Genomic DNA, 19512 nt, shown 5'->3' with positions numbered 1-19512 from the left:
AATGAAGAGAAGAATTAAAATTGACCTGAACTCCTCAAAGAAAGTAAGAGTTTAAAATGTAATGCAGGGGCCCTGCAGATGTAGTTAGACTATAACTCCTGTCAGCTCTCATCAATATGACCAACATTAAAAAAAATGCTGGGAGTTGCAGTCCAACAACTTCTGTAGGACTGCATGATTCCCACCCAAGGTAAATAAATAAATCCCTGACAGAATCCAAATCAAGTTTAATAATTAAACAGAAAATGCATAATATGTTTTCATCATTTTCATTTCATAGAACTTACCTTTATTCACCCGCCCCATCACTGTAAATTCAAAATATTTTTTGTTTTCAGTAGAGGAATACAGTCCAAATATCACAGCTGTAGTTTTGGGTTGCAGTTTGAATGTCGAGAGCACGTAGACTTCATTCAGTGTAGAATCAGACAGTGCCTGTTGCAGGAAGGTTTTTACTAGCCTCTGGTTGGGTGTAGATAGAAGATCAAAAACTGTAAGGAGAGAAAATGAACGATAAGAAGTTGATGATTATAATATACAAGTGGAACCTGCAACAAAATGTTGAGGTGGAACTTGCCACTGAATAGGAACACTGTTGTCTAGACCTCTTGGCAAGAAGTCACATCTTCCTCTAAGGTTGCATCCACACTGCAGAAATAATCAATTTTGACACAACTTTAACTGCCATGTCTCAGTGTTAGGAAAATCTGGGAACCATAGTTTTGCAAGATATTTAGCCTTCTCTGTTACAGCAGTTCTGGTGTCACAACAAACTACACTTCCCAGAATTCCACAGCATTTAGGGTTGCCATAAGTCAGGACCTCCAAACTGGGACAAATGTAGGACAAATGTAGGACAAATTTTCTAATGTAGGACACATTTTTTTAAAATGGAGGACACACGAAAAAATTGATTTTTTAAAAAAAAAATGTTAATATAAATGCCTGTTTCTTAGGCATGATCAAAATGGAGGACATTTGGGCATTATTTCTAGACAGATGGCAGAAATGGACTTCCCTTTCTGGCAAAACACCCCCGACCTCCATTCCAAAACACACACGACAGCACATTTGGGCATTTCACATGGCTTTACTGAACATGGCCTCTTGCATCAGAGGCTTATTCCATAACCAAACTCCTTGGGTTTAACACTTAGCATGGTTTAACATGGCTATGCATATTGAACATGTCAAGGTGGTTTCACTGTTCTTGCACCAAGTGTACTTCTCAGAAGTGTGTGTCAAGGGACTTTGGTTTTTCTTCACTGCGCATGAGTTTGTAAAAATCACAGCAATTTACATTGGCCTTGCCTCAGAACCAAAACCACACAGAAAAGGCACTTTGGAAAGTCACACTCTCTCAGCTTCTGAAACAGTGCATGCATGCCTCTCAAGATGACCCACTCATATCTTCATCATCATCATCATCACCACTACACTATCACTGTCAAAGTAAGGGAGACTTGTTAGCATTAAAAGCACACACACCCCCACCAAAAAAACCCCCACCTTGAGGCCTCTCTGGCCACTCCTTCCCCTCCTCCTTTTCCTCCCCCTCCTCCTCCTTCTCCCCCTCCTCCATTCGCCTGGGGGCTGGGGCGGACGGGGTGGAGGAGGAGGGTGGCGCGCGGCTGTGCGCAGGAGGCAAACCGCCTCCAGCTTTGCCTTGTCCTCCACGCGGCCACGCAGCCTGCTGGAGAAGAGGGGGCGGAGGAGGAGGAGGTGAGTGGCACGGCCGCGCAGGGAGGCAAAGGCGGACGGAGCCAGCGCCTCTTGCGCATGGGCGTGCCACCCTCCCTGCCTCCCCACGCGGGCACGCCACCTTCCCCCGCCTCCTCCGCCCCCTATTCTCCTCCTCCCTGCGCGCAAGAGGCACTGCTGTATGCTGCGGGCGGGCGTGAAGCCTGGGGGCGAGGGGGCGGAGGAGGAGGGTGGTGCGGGTGCGCGGGGAGGCGCCTCCTCCACCCCAGGCAGGCCTCGCTGTCCTCCTCTTCCTCCCTGCCTCCCCAAGGCGGAGGAGGAAGGCAGCGAAGCCTTCAGGCCGCAGCAACTTGGCTGCAACTGGGGGGGGTCCCGGTTTTTGGGCTGCACCCGTGCCAGGAGGGGCCCGGGGCCCCCCAAAACAGGAAATACACGGGTGCAGCCGGGTTATGGCAAGCCTAACAGCATTGAGCCATGGCACTTAAAGTGGTATCAAACTGGATTATTTCTGCAGTGCTGATGCAGACCATTGAGCTATGGACCCTCCATTTAAAAGGGTTTTTGACAAACTATCTCACCAAAAACCTCTGAGTCATGGAATAAGAAAATAGATTAATACAGAAGGCTACCTTATACTGAGGCATTGATCAGTATCTGTATAAATATAACTTCTGAATAGGTGCAGCCACAGGCCCAAAATAGATTCTTCTTGAACTGTGTGATCGGGGCTATGTGCATGATGTTTTCTGTGTGTCTGTGAGTTCTAGAATTGGGGTGTGTATAGTGGGTGGGATGAGAAGGAAAAACATCACCATCTGCCAAGACATAAGGCTGCAGAGTCATGAGGAAGAGGGTAGATATAGTGGGGACAAAACACAGACATTGCCCCTAGATAAAATTTCTGCTCCCCGAAATGAAATTTTCCTTCCTTTCCCAAATTTCTAACATTGCAGAGAGTGAAACAATGAAAATGGTCTCGACAGATTGTTTAGATCCATTTCAATCTGGCTTCAGGCCTACTTATGGGATGGAGAGAGTTTTGCTGGATGATCTACACAGGGAACTGGATGGAGGAACATGTTCCTGATGGTTCTACTAGACTTTTGATACCGACCATTGTATCCTTCTTGGCCACCTCTGTGGGATGAATTTTGGAAGCACTCTTCTGCAGTGATTTCAGTCCTTCTTGAAGGGGTGAAATCAAAAGGTGTTGTAGGGGGATTCTTGTTCAATGCCCTGGCTGTTGGTTTGCAGGGTTCCTCAGGACTCAGTTTGGTCCCCCAAAACTGTTTAATAGCGGTTGCGCTCCAGCTTCAGACGGTCTTGGATGAAACGGATTATCTGGATCCATTTCAAACTGGCTTCCGGGCGGGTCACGGGGTTGAGACGGCCATGGTCGCCTTGGTCGATGATCTCCGTCTGAGCGCTGACCGGGGAAGCGTGTCCCTGTTGGTGCTCTTGGACATCTCAGCGGCTTTCGATACCATAGACCATGGTATCCTTCTGGGACGCCTGGCTGAGGTGGGAATCGGGGGCACTGCGCTCCAGTGGTTCCGGTCCTACCTCTCTGGGAGGTCCCAGATGGTGCAGCTGGGAGACGTGTGCTCCAGCGAGCGGGCCCTTAAAACTGGGGTCCCTCAAGGAGCCATTCTGTCTCCCATGCTATTTAACATTTACATGAAACCGCTGGGAGAGATCATCTGGAGACATGGGGCGCGGGGTTATCAGTACGCTGATGACACCCAAATCATTTTCTCTATGTCTCCGACTGATGCAGTGACCGGGGATGGCGTCTCTCCTCTCGTGGCCTGTCTGGAGTCAGTAATGGGCTGGATGAGGGAAAACCGACTCAAACTGAATCCAGAGAAAACGGAGGTACTAGTGATAGGTTCCCCCGGTCCGGGAATGGCGGGGGTTCCACCTGTCCTGAACGGGGTCACGCTCCCTGTGAAGGACTCCGTGTGCAGTTTGGGGGTGCTTCTTGATTCGTCACTTCATCTGACTGCTCAGGTGAATGCGACGGTCAAGAGCACTTGTTATCAGCTCCGGCTGATTCGCCAGCTGCGCCCATACCTGGACCGGAGGGACCTAGAAACTGTGGTACACGCTCTGGTAACTTCGAGACTGGACTTCTGCAATGTACTCTACATGGGGCAACCCTTATACCAAACTCGGAAGCTCCAAATGGTACAGAATATGGCAGCCCGGCTGGTCACTGGCGTATCCAGGACCAGCCACATAACACCTGTACTTAAAGACCTTCACTGGCTGCCCATCCACTTCCGAGCTCAATATAAGGCACTGGTTATTACCTACAAAGCCCTAAATGGCTTGGGCCCAGGATACCTAAAGGACCGCCTCTCCCCATACAATCCGCCTCGCACCCTCAGAACATCTGGGCAGCAATTGCTGAAGGTGCCTGGGGCTAGGTTAGCTTCTACTTCTAGAAGGGCCTTTTCTACAGCTGCCCCAGCCCTTTGGAACACGCTGCCCTCCGAGCTCCGCTCATCTACTACCCTGGCCCAATTTAGGAAGGATCTCAAGACCTTCCTATTTAAGCAGGCATTCCCCGATTAAGATCCTGTGGGCCTCCCCTCCTCTTCCGTGGCCATGAGGACGGGCTATGGGGCTTTTATTGCTGTTTTTACTTTGTATATTGATGTTTATGTGCTTTTAACTTTGTATTTGTGTGCACTTGTTGCACTGTTGTAAGCTGCCCTGATCTTCTTGGAAGGGCGGGATAGAAATAAAGATTTTATTTATTTATTATTTATTAATATCTGCAAGAAATCTCTGGGAAATGTAATCCAGAGGTTTGGGATTTGGTGTCACCAATATACTGATGTCACCCAGTATCTCTCCTTTCCATCTGATTCCAAGGATGCTGTCTCAGTAAGCAATGTCTGCTGTTAATAATGGACTGGATGAAAGCAAACAAACTGAACGTTAATTCAGACAAACCAGATCAGGGAATAAGGATGCTGCCCTACTGGGGAGGGAGGCAATGCCTTCAGTTTGCCTCCACCATCCCATGGCTACACCCTTGTTCATGAATACCACAGGCTCTTCTTTCAATGCAAGAAGAAATTAAGTATTTTATTTTTTTCAAAGAAGAAATGGCAGGCATTCGGGGGGGGGGGGGGAATAGTGGTGTACTACAAATGGCACTTTTATAGATACTGTGCCTTAAGATTTGATGTAAACAACATTAGGAAAGCAGAATGTTCCACATTTTATATACCATCATGTAGAGTCAATGTTACACTTGAAAGTGTACAATGATATGAGAGCCAACATTAAACAAGTCCTGTCAGTCTCCTACTGATTTCGGGGGGGGGGGGGGATACATAAGCATGCAGTTATCTCTCCTACTGAAATCAATGGGACTGAAACGTACTCAGTTTTGGCTAGGATCATGTTCTGTGTGACTATTTTTGTGAATTTATTTATTGATTATATATTACTTCTGAAATAATTTGAAAGATATTCTCAATTACCGCCAGATTAAAATGAGATCTTTTTGGAATATAGCTCTTCAAACTAAACCTATGTGACTTTATGAAAATGCCAAGAACCAGATTAAACTCTTATTTTTTCAGGGATTAACATGGTGCTGTTTCCATGACCAAGCTGTACTCTGATGTAAGCCACTCTGTTGATATGGGGGAAAACATGCTGCCTGGAAGCTTCCACTGTTGGTGGTTCATTTTTCACAGCACACTGGACTTATTTCTGGCTCTGTGTGGAGACACTCTGGATTTAGCCACAAAGAACAATTCCACTGGGTGGGTACTTTGTTGAAGAATGGGCTTGTTAAATAGATGAAGTTACAACACTCTTTGCGTATTGAAAGTGCCACATGAAAAGGCAACAGAGAGCCACGGCCAAATAATTTGCAAAAGGGTGCAAAAGAGAGCAAAACACAAGAGCCAGTGTGATGTACTGGTTTGAGTGTTGGACTACGACTCTGGAGACCAAGGTTCAATTCCCAGCTTGGCCATGAAGCTCACTGGGAGACCTTGGGCAAGTCACACTCTTTCAGCCTCAGGGGATGGCAATGCAAATCTCCTCTGAACAAACCTTGCCACCCCCCCCCCCCCAAAAAAACCCATGATAGGTTCACCCTAGGGTCGCCATAAGTTGGAAATGACTTGAAGGAACACAACAACAACAGCAACAACAACAAGCAAAACATAGGAGTGCATACATTTAAGGACTTAAAGACAGATCCTGAGGAGAGGCAAAGAAAGTGGGGAGAGAAGCAGGGAAGTCCTTCTCTTTATTCTGCATTCATACTCAACCAAGGGGTAATAATCATTGTATGGCAGTGGAGGTAATGTATATTCTTCCTTTCCACCAAAGAAGGTATGATGCAAGAATGTGTGATCCATAGGGAGAGGCGGGATATATAAAATATTATCATCATCATCATCATCATCATCATCATCAGGTAGGAGAGCTGTGTGTTAGGGCTGCATGCCATGTAGCTTCCTCTATCTCCACTAATTTAGCCAGGTGCTCTCAAGGGTAGTGAAGGACACTGTCTCAGTATATGGAACAGGAAGGAGTGCCATCTTTTTCTTCACTTTACATAACACAATGAATTGGGGCAGCCCTAACTATGAACTACTCACGTGTGATTCTTTCTCCTTAAAAAAAGGACTGGGTGATGCAAATTAGACTTTCATGGGCATCCATATAGAACATCTATGCAATGGCATCCCCACCTCGGCGTGGGAGAGGGCTGCCAGGGGGACTAATGGGTGCTCTCACCCTTATTCTCTGCCGTGGCAGCAGCCTCCTCTTGAGGAGGGAGTCACCACTGCAACGAAACCTGAAGGGTACACTTGTTCTTCCAGGCTTTGCTGACATTGCAGCTCCCTTGTTAGGGGAGAACTTCCACCTCGACAAAGCCTGAAGGGGTATGGTTGCCCTTCTCCTCTGCTGCAAGGACAGTCTCCTCCTTGAGAGGAAGCTGTCTCCTTGGTGAACCCTGGAAGGGCATGCTCATCCCTTCTTACCCCCAGGTGTCACCCCTCTTTTGGTGTGTCACCATTGCAGACTGCACCCCCTGTATCCCCCTGGTGATACCACTGCATTGTTGCACATTTATGTATGTAATATAGGAGAAGCGCACACACTATATTCTTCAACCATGTTGTCATCACTGTGTGAAACAAGGACTATGGCTTGCAAAATACCGTTTGGAAAAGTTACTAGTTTGGACTGCCAGTTCCAAAATCTTCCAGCCAACATAGACACTTTACTAAGTGACAAATTACCATGGCCAGTATCAAAGTGGGCCATCTGTAACATCTTGTCTAGTAATGTGGAGAATTTAACCATCTATCTGGACCAATGAAAACTGAGGAAGCAGAGAAGCGGTAAATTTCTCATCTTTCTCCAGATAAGCCATTTACCGAAGAGACACAAAGATGATGTACTAAATTGTTGTGGCCATATTTGTCAGAATAACTAGCTGCTGACACTATCAGAAGCTAATTGACACAGAAGAATGGAGCACCTACAAAAACATGTAAGCTTGCAAGTGTACACAGAATGCATGACTTCCCTCAGTGAATTAAACCAATTGTTCACACAATCCAGAGATCACTCGGACACAGTTTGGCATCTTTAGAAAAAGAAGCTCAATATTTTCTGAATGAACTTCTCAAAGCAAAGTATATATGTGGTGGGGAGGGAGAGGAGGATATCCTTTTCCATAGTAGCTATTAATGGTTGTGAAGAATCGTATTGAAAATTAAAGTCATAATTCAGATAACTTAACCACATGTAATACACTAATTTTAAAGACAGAGATAACATTTTCAGCTGCATCACTTTGGATGGATTTAGATACAATATATTTTTTTTAATATTTAGATACAAGAAGGCAGTTTTTTAGACTCATGTCCTGCATTTATTGGGGAGAACATTAGCTTGAGGTCTTTTCATCTGCAATATTAAGGAGCTTTTAAAGATATAGCTTAGTACTTAAACTCATAATAATTAAGTAATACAGGCATAGAGTTAACAAAGAAGCTCCTTTTTACAAAGGTTTTTATGCCAGACCAGCTTCTCTTTTCCTTGTTGTCCTCTGCCTAGATGGAATAATTTTTTTTAGTAGCATTAACATTGGGAGGATGGTGAAGAAGGGCTGGGGAAACACAGATTTTCAGTATCAGGCTGTAGCAATGTATAGCAATAATGCAATAAAGTTTAAAATAGGAAGAATAGGAAGAGGATTATCAGACAAGTGATCATGTTCCCATCCTTCCCGTGCGATCGCGGGAAGGATTTTCAGACAGGATTCGTACATCCCATCCAGGAAGAGTGAATGATGGCAATTGCACAAAAGGCTTTCAGATGAAGTCACACAGATCCCATCATTATCACACCACCATTAACTGCCATTCAAGTGACATTGGCCAGCATTTTGCATTAATTATTATTATTAACCTTTATTTATGAAGCGCTGTAAATTTACACAGCGCTGTACATGCAGTCTTTTTAGTTAGACGGTTCCCTGCCCTCGGGCTTACAATCTAAAAAGACATGACACAGAAGGAGAAGGGAGTGGTGGCGGGAAAGGGTAAGAGGTCCAGCAGTTCCTCTCTACCTCTGAGGCCTGGACCAAGGCAGATGGACTGAAGGGAGGGCTTGGCTTCAAAATGGAAGGTTAATCATTTTCCAGGGAAAATACATACTCTCAAGTAGGATAATACATATACAATACATAGCAATACAGGAAATGGATCGATAAACAGGCAACAAAAGAACATCAGATAGTAAGCGACAATTATGCAATGCCTGGGAAGGCTTCTTTGAACAGGATGGTTTTCAACTCCATTTTGAAGCTGGTTAAAGAAGTGATGGCTCTTGCTTGTGGGGGAAGAAGGTTCCAGGAGTGAGGGGGCAGCGAGTGAAAAGGGGCGAATCCGGGATGGGGCAGAGGAAATCCTGGGCTGAGACAGGAGCCCTTGACTACCAGAACGGAGGGCCCTGATGGGAAGGTGAGGAGAAAGAAGGTCTGATAAGTAAGGAGGGGCCAGTCCATGGAGGGCTTTAAACGTGGACAGCAGGAGCTTATACTGAATGTGGAAAGGGAGGGGGAGCCAGTGAAGGGATGCCAACACAGGGGAGATGTGGTCAGAGCGGTGGGTGGAAGTGATAATGCATGCAGCTGAATGCTGGACAGAGATTAAAGGACAAAGGTGAGAAAGAGGAAGCCCAGCCAGGAGGACGTTACAGTAATCCAGTCGTGAGATCACTAGGGCATGGACCAGGATCTTGGCAGTAGAGGTGGAGAGATATGGTCTGATTTTGGCAATATTGTACAAAAAGAATCTACAAGCCTTTGCTGTGGTCTGGATCTGAGGGATACACGACAGAGAAGAGTCAAAGATAAAACCAAGACTGCGGGCTTGCTGGACTGGTTGAATAGAAATGTTGTCCACAGAGACAGAAAAGGAGTGTTGAAGGGTGGGCTTAGGAGGAAAGACAAGAAGCTCCGTCTTGGACATGTTGAGCTTCAAACTCCGATGGCGCATCCACTGCGAGACAGCTGTAAGGCAAGACGAGACTTGCTGTTCAAGCCTTGGAGAAAGGTCAGGGGCAGAAAGATACAGCTGGGTGTCATCGGCATACAGATGGTAGGAAAAGCCAAAAGAGCTGATGAGTTTACCTAAGGACAGTGTGTAGAGAGAAAACAGAAGGGGACCCAGAACAGAGCCCTGGGGAATTCCAACAGATAAGGGAACAGGAGAAGAAGTCTGACCCCCTGCAACTACTGCAAAAGATCTGCCAGACAAGTAATGGAATTTCACGTTAATGCAATGCCACTTTAATGCCAGGTTAATGACAGAATTGATACTATGATTTGAAAGCCTTTTGTGCCATCGCAGTCTCGGATGGTTTAAGGAGGGGATAAGGTCAGGGGAGCAATCTCGTCCCTATCCCGTTCCCATGTGAAAATCTCCAAAGAATAGGATTCTACTTTACTCTTATGTAGCTGTATGTGCTTACCTATACCAGGCAAGACAAACAGTTACTGCCTCAAGAATCCCTTACTGAGTATGAGTAAAGAGCAAACAATAGAGAAATAGAGAAGTTAGGTAAGGTTGCCTTACTAGATGCCCCAAGCATGTTTAAAAAAACAAAAACAAAGTAGATCTAGCTGTCAAAATGAAGATCCTAAGAAAAATGGAGGCTCATGAAATAAAAAGAAATTCTTGAATTCATTTTGGAAAAACCTTTCAAGTGGTCTATAGAAAGTTCCTTAAAAAAAAACTTGTGCAAGGCCCACCTGACCTGGTTTCTTTTTACAGGTGCATATTGTTAGTTTTGAATAAAAAAATTGCTCAAACATGTTGAATTACTCTTCTTTTGTAAGTGTAGGAACATATTCTTATTCTTTCCATGTTATTTCTGCATCTGGTACCAAATTTTGTGTTAAGTAATACCCAGGAACACATCTACTCCATTAACTGAGGTACAGCTGTTATCCTGAAAATTACAGGTTAAATTCCCATGCCCTTTAAAAATCCTTTGAATTGTGCTTTGTTCTTAAATACTCTCTCCTCCCCTTCTGTGTTTCTGCCTTCATTCTTTCCAAATTTCCTTCACTTCTCTACTTTCAAGTGCCTTGTATTTCCTCTTCACAACTGCTAAACATTGTCTGTACTCCATATTTAGGAAGGCATAATGAAGCAATTAAGGTAAAGCAAAACAGAAAAAAGACCTCAGAGGCTGCATCTGCACTGCAGGAATAATGCAGTTTGACACCGCTTTAACTGCCATGGCTCACTGCTATGAAATTCTGGGATTTCTAGTTTTATTAGATATTTAACTTTCTGAGATCTGGTGCCAGAACAAACTACAGTTCCCAGGACTCAATAATATTGAACCATGGCAGTTAAAGTGGTGCCAACCGGGATTATTTATGCAATGCAGATGCAGCCAAAGTGGACAATAATTTTCTCATTCCAAACTTCTTTGAGGTGATCTACAGCCACAGTCCCAAAATATGAGGCTGGAAACCTGTTGCTGATGTATGCACTTGACTTGAGGTTCTGTGCACAAATGTCTTATTTTGGATGAGTCACAAGAGGCTGTTTGCTAGCCCCTTAAGCTTCATTCAAAAACCTGCTCCTGCCCGCTGCCACATTCCAGAGGAGCATCTACACTCATTAAATAGCGATGGGATGGAGGGAGAGATGCAAATGAGCCACAGAGACAGCAGCCGTGTCCACACAGAGAAAAAGAAACATTCCTACCCCATTCCACAGTGACCTGTTTAGATGACTCGTGGGACCAAAACATTTAATATTACTGTTTCAGCCTTAAAGAATCCCTCTCCCTTTGTTGTTGTTAACTGCAGTCAAGTTGACTTTGACTTATGGCAACCTCATGAATAAGAGACCTCCAAGTCATCTTGTCATCAACAGCCCTGCTCAGGTCTTGCAGACTCAGGGCCAGTGGCTTCCTTGATTGAGTCTATCCATCTGTAATCTGTAATGATTGAATCTATTCATCCATACTGTCTTCAACTTTTCTAAGCATTATTATGTTTTCTAGTGAGTCATGTCTTCTCATGATAGGCCCAAAGTGCAACAGTCTCCAGCAGTTAGTAACAAAGTATCTCCAGAAGCATAGTCCTTAACATTTGTATTCAGAAGTAAGTGCCACTGAACTCAATGGAACTTAACTCTCTACTTCAGCAGTTCTCACATGTGGGTCATGACCCCTTTGGGGTTCGAACAACCCTTTCACAGGGGTCGCCTAAGACCATTGGAAAACACATATTTCCGACGGTCTTAGGAACCGTGACACCACAATTTTATGGTTGGGGGTCACCACAACATGAGGAACTGTATTAAAGGGTTGCGGCATTAGGAAGGTTGAAAACCACTGCTCCAGTTTGTTTCGGGAGATTATAGCACATGATTTATCCCATCTTTTTCCCCCCAATGGGATATATGTGCATTTAACTGTCAGTGACAGATCTTATCATATTCTCCCATAGCCGGGAGTATGCAGCCCATATGCAACCCAGGCTTATTCCACAGCTTTTCAAAAATAGAAAAATCCAATTTTTGAAATGCCACAGGACAAGCATGGGTTACATATAGGCTGCATATGGGCTGCATACGCCTGGCCAGGGAAGAATGCAATAAGATCCATCATTGACAATTAACTGCACATGTGTCCCATCAGGGAAAAGATGGGATAAGTTGCCTGTGGTAACCTCCTACATCTACAGCTTACAAAGGCAATATCACAATGATAATAGAAGTGTTCTAATCGACATCAGAAATCTTCTCTGGACAGTTTTGCAGATTGAAGATGCATCCTTTTTAGTTGAACTTTGTAAAATGCTCTCCACATAAACTGACCATGTGTCCTACTTTACAGAAGGCAATACCTCATTTGAATGGCTGTCAAAGGAGAGTCTTCTGTATTGGCAAACATTCTCCAGTGGCATCACTGGGGTGGAGGGTGTAGACTACACCAGGTGACACCTCAGAGGAGGGGTGACACCTGGTTGGGCCCTCCTTCCCCTTTGGGGCAGGAGGAATAAACGCACAGCCTTCCCGGCTGCTCTGTTGCTGGGCTGACTCCCTGGGATGGAAGGTCAGTGATGGAGCAACAGGAGGGGTGAACAGGTGCCCTTCCTGTGTAACACCCTCCACACTGGGTGACACCCTAGCTAGTGACATCACTGGCACTCTCTATTTGAAATTCAGTTTAAGGGTGAACTCTAAGAAAGGAGAATAAAGACCCTGGATAGAGAGTAGCATCCTGACAGCACCTAAGTCACTCAAACACAATCTCATACCTTCCAACTGTCCCAGTTTGTCAGAGGCAGTCCTATTAATCCTCTGTTGTCTCATTTTTTCAGTTGCTTTTAAAATGTTCCCATTTTTGTCTCCACTCCTACTTTCCTCCATCATTTGGGCTTACTTCAGATGTTACTTCAATCTGGGTTCCAAGGGTAAAAGAAGTTTGCTCTCAACTGACTTAGCAGGGGAGATGAAAAGGAGGCTGAACCTTGCTCTTGGCCTGCTACAGGCTCTCCTAGCTTGTGAGTTCTTCCTTCTTAATCAGTTTTGCTATCTTGAACACACTCTGATGCTGCATGACCACATGTGTCCTAATTGTTATCTGTGAAAATGTTGTAGAGCTAGCATGGCATAGTGGTTAGAGGGTTGGACTGAATCTCTGGAGATCAAGGTTCAATTCCCCAGTCCACCAGGAAAATCAGTGGGTGACCTTAGGTAAGTCACACACTCTCAGCACCAGAAAACCCTATGATAGGTTCGCCTTAGAGTCAGCACAAGTCAGAAATCATTTAAAGGCACACAATAACAACTTGCAGCCTTCCCCAGCACAGTGAGATCTACAGTATTTTGTTTAAATTACAGCATTTATTTATAAATGGACACCTCTATGTATAAATTAACATATACAAAGTTTATGAAGATCTGTGTCTTTTCTGACCTCTTTCTGGGTGATGCGTTTTCTGTTTGCCAGGGCATAAGTGGTCACCCTTACTTCCCAGGGCTTAGACATTACATGGCTCTCATCATCAGGCAAAATCCATCCTCTTCCAAGTAGCCTTCTGGAGAAACTAAAATTTTGTTTCTTTATTCTGGTTGGGCTTTTACTCCTGTTTCTGCTGGGTATGATGACTTTCGTATTTGCTGTTCTTTTTTGTTCTTGTTGTCCTTCCCTTTGTTGTATTGCATTGGACACTTCCTACAGTATTGGTTTGTTTCATTTGAGTTTGATTGATTGGGTCATTTTTACAAAACAAAGCAGGGTATAATTTTTAATTAAAATATATCACAGTATAAACATATGCATGTTTTCTCAGAAATAAATCTCACTGTGTTCAATGGGACATGCTCCAATAAGTGTGTTTTGGATTGATGCCGTCAGCAAAGGCTGCAATCCTGTAAGGAGGCTTACCTGGGAGTAAGTCCCATTAAACTAAATAATCCAGTTCCGAATTATTTCAGAAGTTCATTATTTCATTCACTTCTGAGGAGAATTTTGGTAATATAATCAATCATTTATTTTTGAAAAATAAATTTAAAGTTATTGTTAGAGATACACATAAAATTGTTTATATTCAGATAGCATATTTTCATAGCTAAAGCTCTGGTATTTTTTTTTTAACTGAATGAAGAAATGGATCACATTCATTTGTAGTTTGTTGCAGCAAAAGCAACAAGGAGTACTGTGATGACTTAAAGATTAATACATTTACTATAAAATTGTAATATTTCTCATGCATAGACACAAAAAGGACGCTAGATTTATAAACCTGTTAATCTTTTCAGTCCAGACCAAAAAGGAGAAGCACGGGAAAAGAGATTTTAAAAAATTGAAGAAAAGAAAAAATGTAAATATGTCCTTGTCCTCCAGAACCTTTTCAAGGTAAGAAATTCTCCACAAGAATCAGTTAACATTTGTTTGCATAAATTCAGGCAGTAGACTTCAAATTAAAACACCTTTGTAATCTTTTATTCTAAAGGAATTCCTTAATGAGAAAAGTCTGTCATGAAAAACCTTGCAGCTCTGATTTTGCTGAATCAAAACTTTAATTCAAAAGAAACTCCCTAAGGCAGAATTTATTTCTGGAAGTACTCTCCTGATCCTGGCAAAAGATTACTTCCAAAATTAACCTCCTTGCTAAGTCTGATGAATAAATTTAAGGGGTGCTTTGGTGTCTGTGTGTTTTCCTCTTCACTTCCAGCAGGAAGAGGGAGGAGGAACACTGATTGAGGATCTTTGGGGGCTGCCATGTGTTTCCCATCAAACTCCTTTCTCTGGACAATAAACACTCCTGAATCCTGTTGGGAATTCTCCTCGGCCACCTAGTCCCATTCTCTTCCTCTGCTTTTCTTTTCTTTGCAAACTTCAAGTAGAGAAACCCAGCAAACCAATGTCAACAAAAAGTTGGAGGGGAGGGGGATCTAGGCAAATAATAATAATAATAATCTCTGAATCTCTATTCTGGGAACACCTTTTCTTGTCCCTCTTTCTTGGGTGAGAATGATACAGTTGGCCCTCTAGATTCATTGTGGTTTTTTAATCCATGGATCCAATCCTCCGCAGCTTGAAAATATTCAAAAATAATATAAATTCCAAAACCAAGCCACTTTATAGAAGGGACACCATTTCATTATGCCATTATATGGAATAGGATATGAGCATCTATAAGTATCTGGAGAGTGTCCTCCGTAGCCACGGATTTTTTTTTATCCACAATTTCAACCATCCACAGCTTCAAAATATTCAAAAGTTATATAGATTCCCAAAAGCAAATGTTGATTTTGCCATTTTAGATGAGGGACACCATTTCACGATGCCATTGTATGGGATGGACTTGAGCATCCATGGACTTCTGGTATCTAGAGGGAGTCCTCTCTATCTATGGATTTTTTTAAAATCTAGGGATTCAATCACCCACGGCTTGAAAATCTTGAACAATAATATCCATTCCAAAAGCAAGACACTTTATATAAGGGACCCCTAACTTTGGTTGAAGGAAGACTGTAAATAAACTGATTGATATAAGGGACACTATTTCATGATGCCATTAGAGTTTATCACACAAAGAAGATTGGGAGTTTATCTTCTGAATATCCCAGAAAAATCGCATAATTAGGCGAAACAATTTCAAACAACGATATCTGATATCACTTTATTTGTGGAATTGTGCATGATAATCATTTGCGCAATTATTCACCATTTGTGCTTTATTTGCAGGATGCTTTAAATGCACTTTAATCTCTCTTTAATGCCAAAATTAGCCCCAGTGTGATAAAGTCCATTGTATGGAATGGGACTTGAGCATCCCTGGGTTTTTGGTATCTAGAGAGGGTCCTCTCTATCCATGGAGTTTTTAAATCAAGGGATTCAACCACCTGCGATTTGAAAATCTTGAAAAATACTATCAATTCCAAAAGCAAGCCACTTTTTATAAGGGACACCTAACTTTGGTCGAAGGAAATAAACTGACTGATGTAAGGGACACCGTTTCATGATGCCCTTGTATCCCTGGTTTTTGGTATCAAGAGGGGGGGGGGATCCTGGAGCCAAGCGCTAAGGGATGCCTCCCCGTCCAGGCAAGGAAGCCCCCCTCCCCTGCTTACCTTGGGGGGCCGGAGGCTGGGCGCCCAAGGCGGGAGTGAGGCGCAAGGCGATCTGCAAAAGCAAGAAGGCGGCTCTGCGTCTGGCCAGGGGCTCCATCCTTCCCGCGATCGAGGCGCTCTGATGGCTGGTGGTCCTTGCCTGGAAGAGCCTCCCTGGTGCCTCTTGCTGCCTGGGTCCGGATGGAGAGGGCTGGGCCAGGGTTTAGGAGAAAGGCATGGAAGCAGGCAGAGAGAGCAGGGAGGGAGGGAAGGAGCTACTACCTGTTGCAAAGGCAAGAAGGCGCTCACTGAGCTCCAGCATCAGCAAAGGCTCAGAGCAGCCAAAGGAAAGGAAGAGGGGAGGAAGGAAGGAGGAGCTAAAGGAGAGCAAGGGGGAGGGAAGAACCATTCCCCCACAAAAAGTGATCGGCTCCCCCCAGCCCCAGGGGCATCTGGAGGCTAGGTCTCTGGCCAAAGGCAAGCCAGATCTCCCAGTGATCCCTGGTTACAAAGGTGTCCCCCAAATGGGATCAACAAGAATGGCCACAGGTCCTCCTTTTCCCGGACAGGCCCTCCATTGCAACCTCCCTCTGTCCAGGATGCCCCAAAGACCTTCCCTTGGAGCCTCACCAAGAAGCCTGCCATTTATATAACCCCCAGGCTTAGCCAGATGCTTTTTATCTTGTAGAGAGGTTTTGTAGAGACTCCCTGAAAGAAAGAAATTGGCAGCGGGAGCTTTCCTAGACTTTAGTCTATTTCCTCAGATGCTTTTGGTCAAGGAACTAGACTGAAGCCTAGGAAAGCACTTGCTGCCAACTTCTTTCTTTCAGGGAGTCTCCAAGGGGCACTACAAGATCTCTCTACATCATCATCATCATTATTATAATATACAAATGCATCTGAGGAAGTAGACTGAAGCCTAGGAAAGCTCCTGCTGCCCACTTCTTTCTTTCAGGGAGTCTCCAAAGGGCAAGATCTCTCTTCTAGGGAGTATATCACAAGGAGGGCAACTTGGTCAAATCCCATGCAGAAATGGGATTTTAAAATGTGGGTGTTGTTTGTCAGCTGCATTGGTGTGAAAGAGAAATAACGCAAAAATAATCCGAATGGAAAGCCCCTTTGTACTTTTGGAATTTAGTTTATACAATCCTAATACAGTGTGGATTTTCCATACATGTTAACTATAGTGTAAAGATTTTAATTTACAATGGACCTTGCCTTACACGGGAGATCCATTCTGGCCCCCCCCCCCCAGTGCAAAGGAAATACTGCAAATGCAGTATTGAAAACAATGGGGCTTGTGCACATGGTGCCCCATTGCCAGTACTGGTGCATGGCTTTCAGCATAAGCTGAAAGCTGCATATAGTGCACCCGTGTATGACGTGGGAGCACTGTACTGTTGTTACTCAAATTGCTTGGTTACAAAGATGGCACCCACAAATAATATATAAAAGGGGAATTGTATTAGCTCAGATTAATAGCAGCAACAGGGCTCCAGGTAATCCCAAAGAATCAGGATCTCACCTTTGTATAACAGATCTAAGAACTAGAACTCTCAGAGTGCAAAGTAAAACTTAGGCACGTTACAGACCACCCCTTTGGGGCAGCCTGTAACCGGCCCTTTCTTCACCGGATCAGGGCCTCAGCTGCCAGAACGGCAGCCTCCGAGGCCCCAATCCGCCACTTTCCAGGCCGCAGCGAAGCGGCAAAACGGAGCTCCTTCTGCGGTTTGCATTGCTGGTGCAGCCTTGGGGCTTCATGCCCCAAGGACACCCAATGGCGGCGGGGAGGAGGAGAAAGGGACCGCTCGGCCCCTTTCTCCCTTGCGTCCCTGGCGCAGCCGTCTAAAGGCTGCACCAGCAATGCAAACCGCAGAAGGAGCTCCATTTTTCTCGCGTCACAGAAAGGGCACTCTAGGTGCCATCATGTGGTGCGATGACGTCACAACCGTGCCGCCTCATTTGGAGGCGGCGCGGTGGTGACGTAGTCATGACCATTTTGTGGAACGGGCGCCGCCATTTTGTATGGACTCGATCCGTACTAGGGTTAGGGGCGTCCAGAAGGGACGCCCCTTTCTAGCCCTAGTACGGACCCAGTCCGTACTATTACACCTGTGCGGAACGGGCCTTAGTTTTATTGTTTAACAGCAAAGGGAAAAATCACCAGTCATGTAATAGCATTGTCTCTCTCTCACACACACACAAAATTAAAGGTAGTAGCTTGTAGCAGGATTGAGAGAAGGCAATACCTTACCAGTCCAGAAGTGGACCTCAGTCAGGGAATGATGGAAGGGACAGTGGCTCAACAAGACTAGCAGAAACATGCAGAGCAGCCAGCCTGTGTTGAAAGGTCTGTATGAAATCTGGCAGTATTCCTGCCTGATTTCAGACAGAGCCAATGTGTGAGTGCTAAGGCAGGCTTTTTATAGTGTTGAGGCAGTTGGGTGGATTTCGCACTCATTGGGATTCCCATCTTGTTGATGGTTTTAACTACAGAGCTACAAAAGGAACGTTTTTGGTTGATGACGGTGACATTGTGTTAATCAAGCAGTAATAAGATCAGGACAATTCAGGGAATTTGGAATAGGATGGAGTTTGACAAAGTTCAGCAGAAATATTGGCTTAATGCATTACAATGACAAACTTTTGTATGTTTTTGGGAAGAACTTCCTGACCATAAGAGCTGTTTGACAGTGGAATGCACTCCCTCGGAGTTTGGTGGAATCTCTTTCTTTGGAGGTTTCTAAACAGAGGCTGGATGGCCTTCTGTTGGGGATGCTTTGATTGTGTGTTTTTGCATGGCAGAATGCGGTTGGACTGGATGGCCTCTCTGTAATTACTATTATCATAAAATATAACAAAATATTTGTACAGTCGACCCTTCTTATACACGAATTTTTTATACACGGATTTAAGCATACACGGTTTGAAAATGTTCCAAAAAAGTATAAATTTACCTTGATGTTCCATTTTTTATTAGGACACCATTTTGCTATGTCATTATACTTAATGGGACTTGAGCATACACGGATTTTGTTATACACGGGGGATCTTGGAACCAAACCCCAGCGTATAACAAGGGTCCACTGTATCTCAGAATAAGACAGGGTATGCAGGGTGTGGTAACACTGTGGTTCTTTGTGGTACAACTCTCTGGCTGCATCCACACTGCAGAAATAATCCAGTTTGACACCATTTTAATGATCATGGCTTAATACTATGGAATTCTGAGAATTGCAGTTTGCTGTCATGCCAGAGCTCTCTGGCAGGGAAAGCTAAATTTCTCACAAGACTACAGTTCCCAGAATTCCATAGCATTAAGCCATGGCCATTAAAGTGGTGTCAAACCGGATTATTTCTGCAGTGTAGATGCAGCCTCTGTTCTATAATTCTATAGACATTTAGCTGGGAATAAGCCCCATTCAGCTCAATCGAACTTCTGCATGGCTATTCATAGGACTGATATCTAAGGATGGGTTTACTTCTCTTCATTCTTGTAAGAATTTGGTTTAATGTATGTGTGCGTGTATTTTTAATTACCTTTTTAAAAAATCTATCCTTTTCTGCATCTTTGAAATAGAAAGTATATATATAAAAATGATGCATAAGCGACATATTGTTTCCTTCCATCAAACACACTGAAAATGCATCAGTGCCTTTTGTCACCTGA

The 19512-nt window shown here is 44.2% G+C and overlaps 1 protein-coding gene across 2 annotated transcripts in view; it reads right to left on the bottom strand.

The window, feature by feature from the left end:
• THBS4 (thrombospondin 4) overlaps positions 1–16172 on the bottom strand; it is a 553455-nt gene extending 537283 nt beyond the window's left edge. For both annotated transcript variants that reach the window (XM_042450123.1, XM_042450124.1), the window contains exons 1-2: positions 15864–16172; positions 288–491 (exon numbers count right to left, since the gene is read on the bottom strand). In XM_042450123.1, coding sequence (XP_042306057.1) covers positions 288–491; positions 15864–15960 — 301 coding nt within the window. In that variant the 5' untranslated portion in view covers positions 15961–16172. The remainder of the gene's footprint in view (positions 1–287; positions 492–15863) is intronic.
• Between the last annotated feature and the right edge of the window lie 3340 nt (positions 16173–19512).

Source organism: Sceloporus undulatus, chromosome 2 (genome assembly GCF_019175285.1).
Source record: "Sceloporus undulatus isolate JIND9_A2432 ecotype Alabama chromosome 2, SceUnd_v1.1, whole genome shotgun sequence".
NCBI lineage: Eukaryota > Metazoa > Chordata > Lepidosauria > Squamata > Phrynosomatidae > Sceloporus > Sceloporus undulatus.
This window is presented reverse-complemented; position numbering and strand designations above follow the sequence as displayed.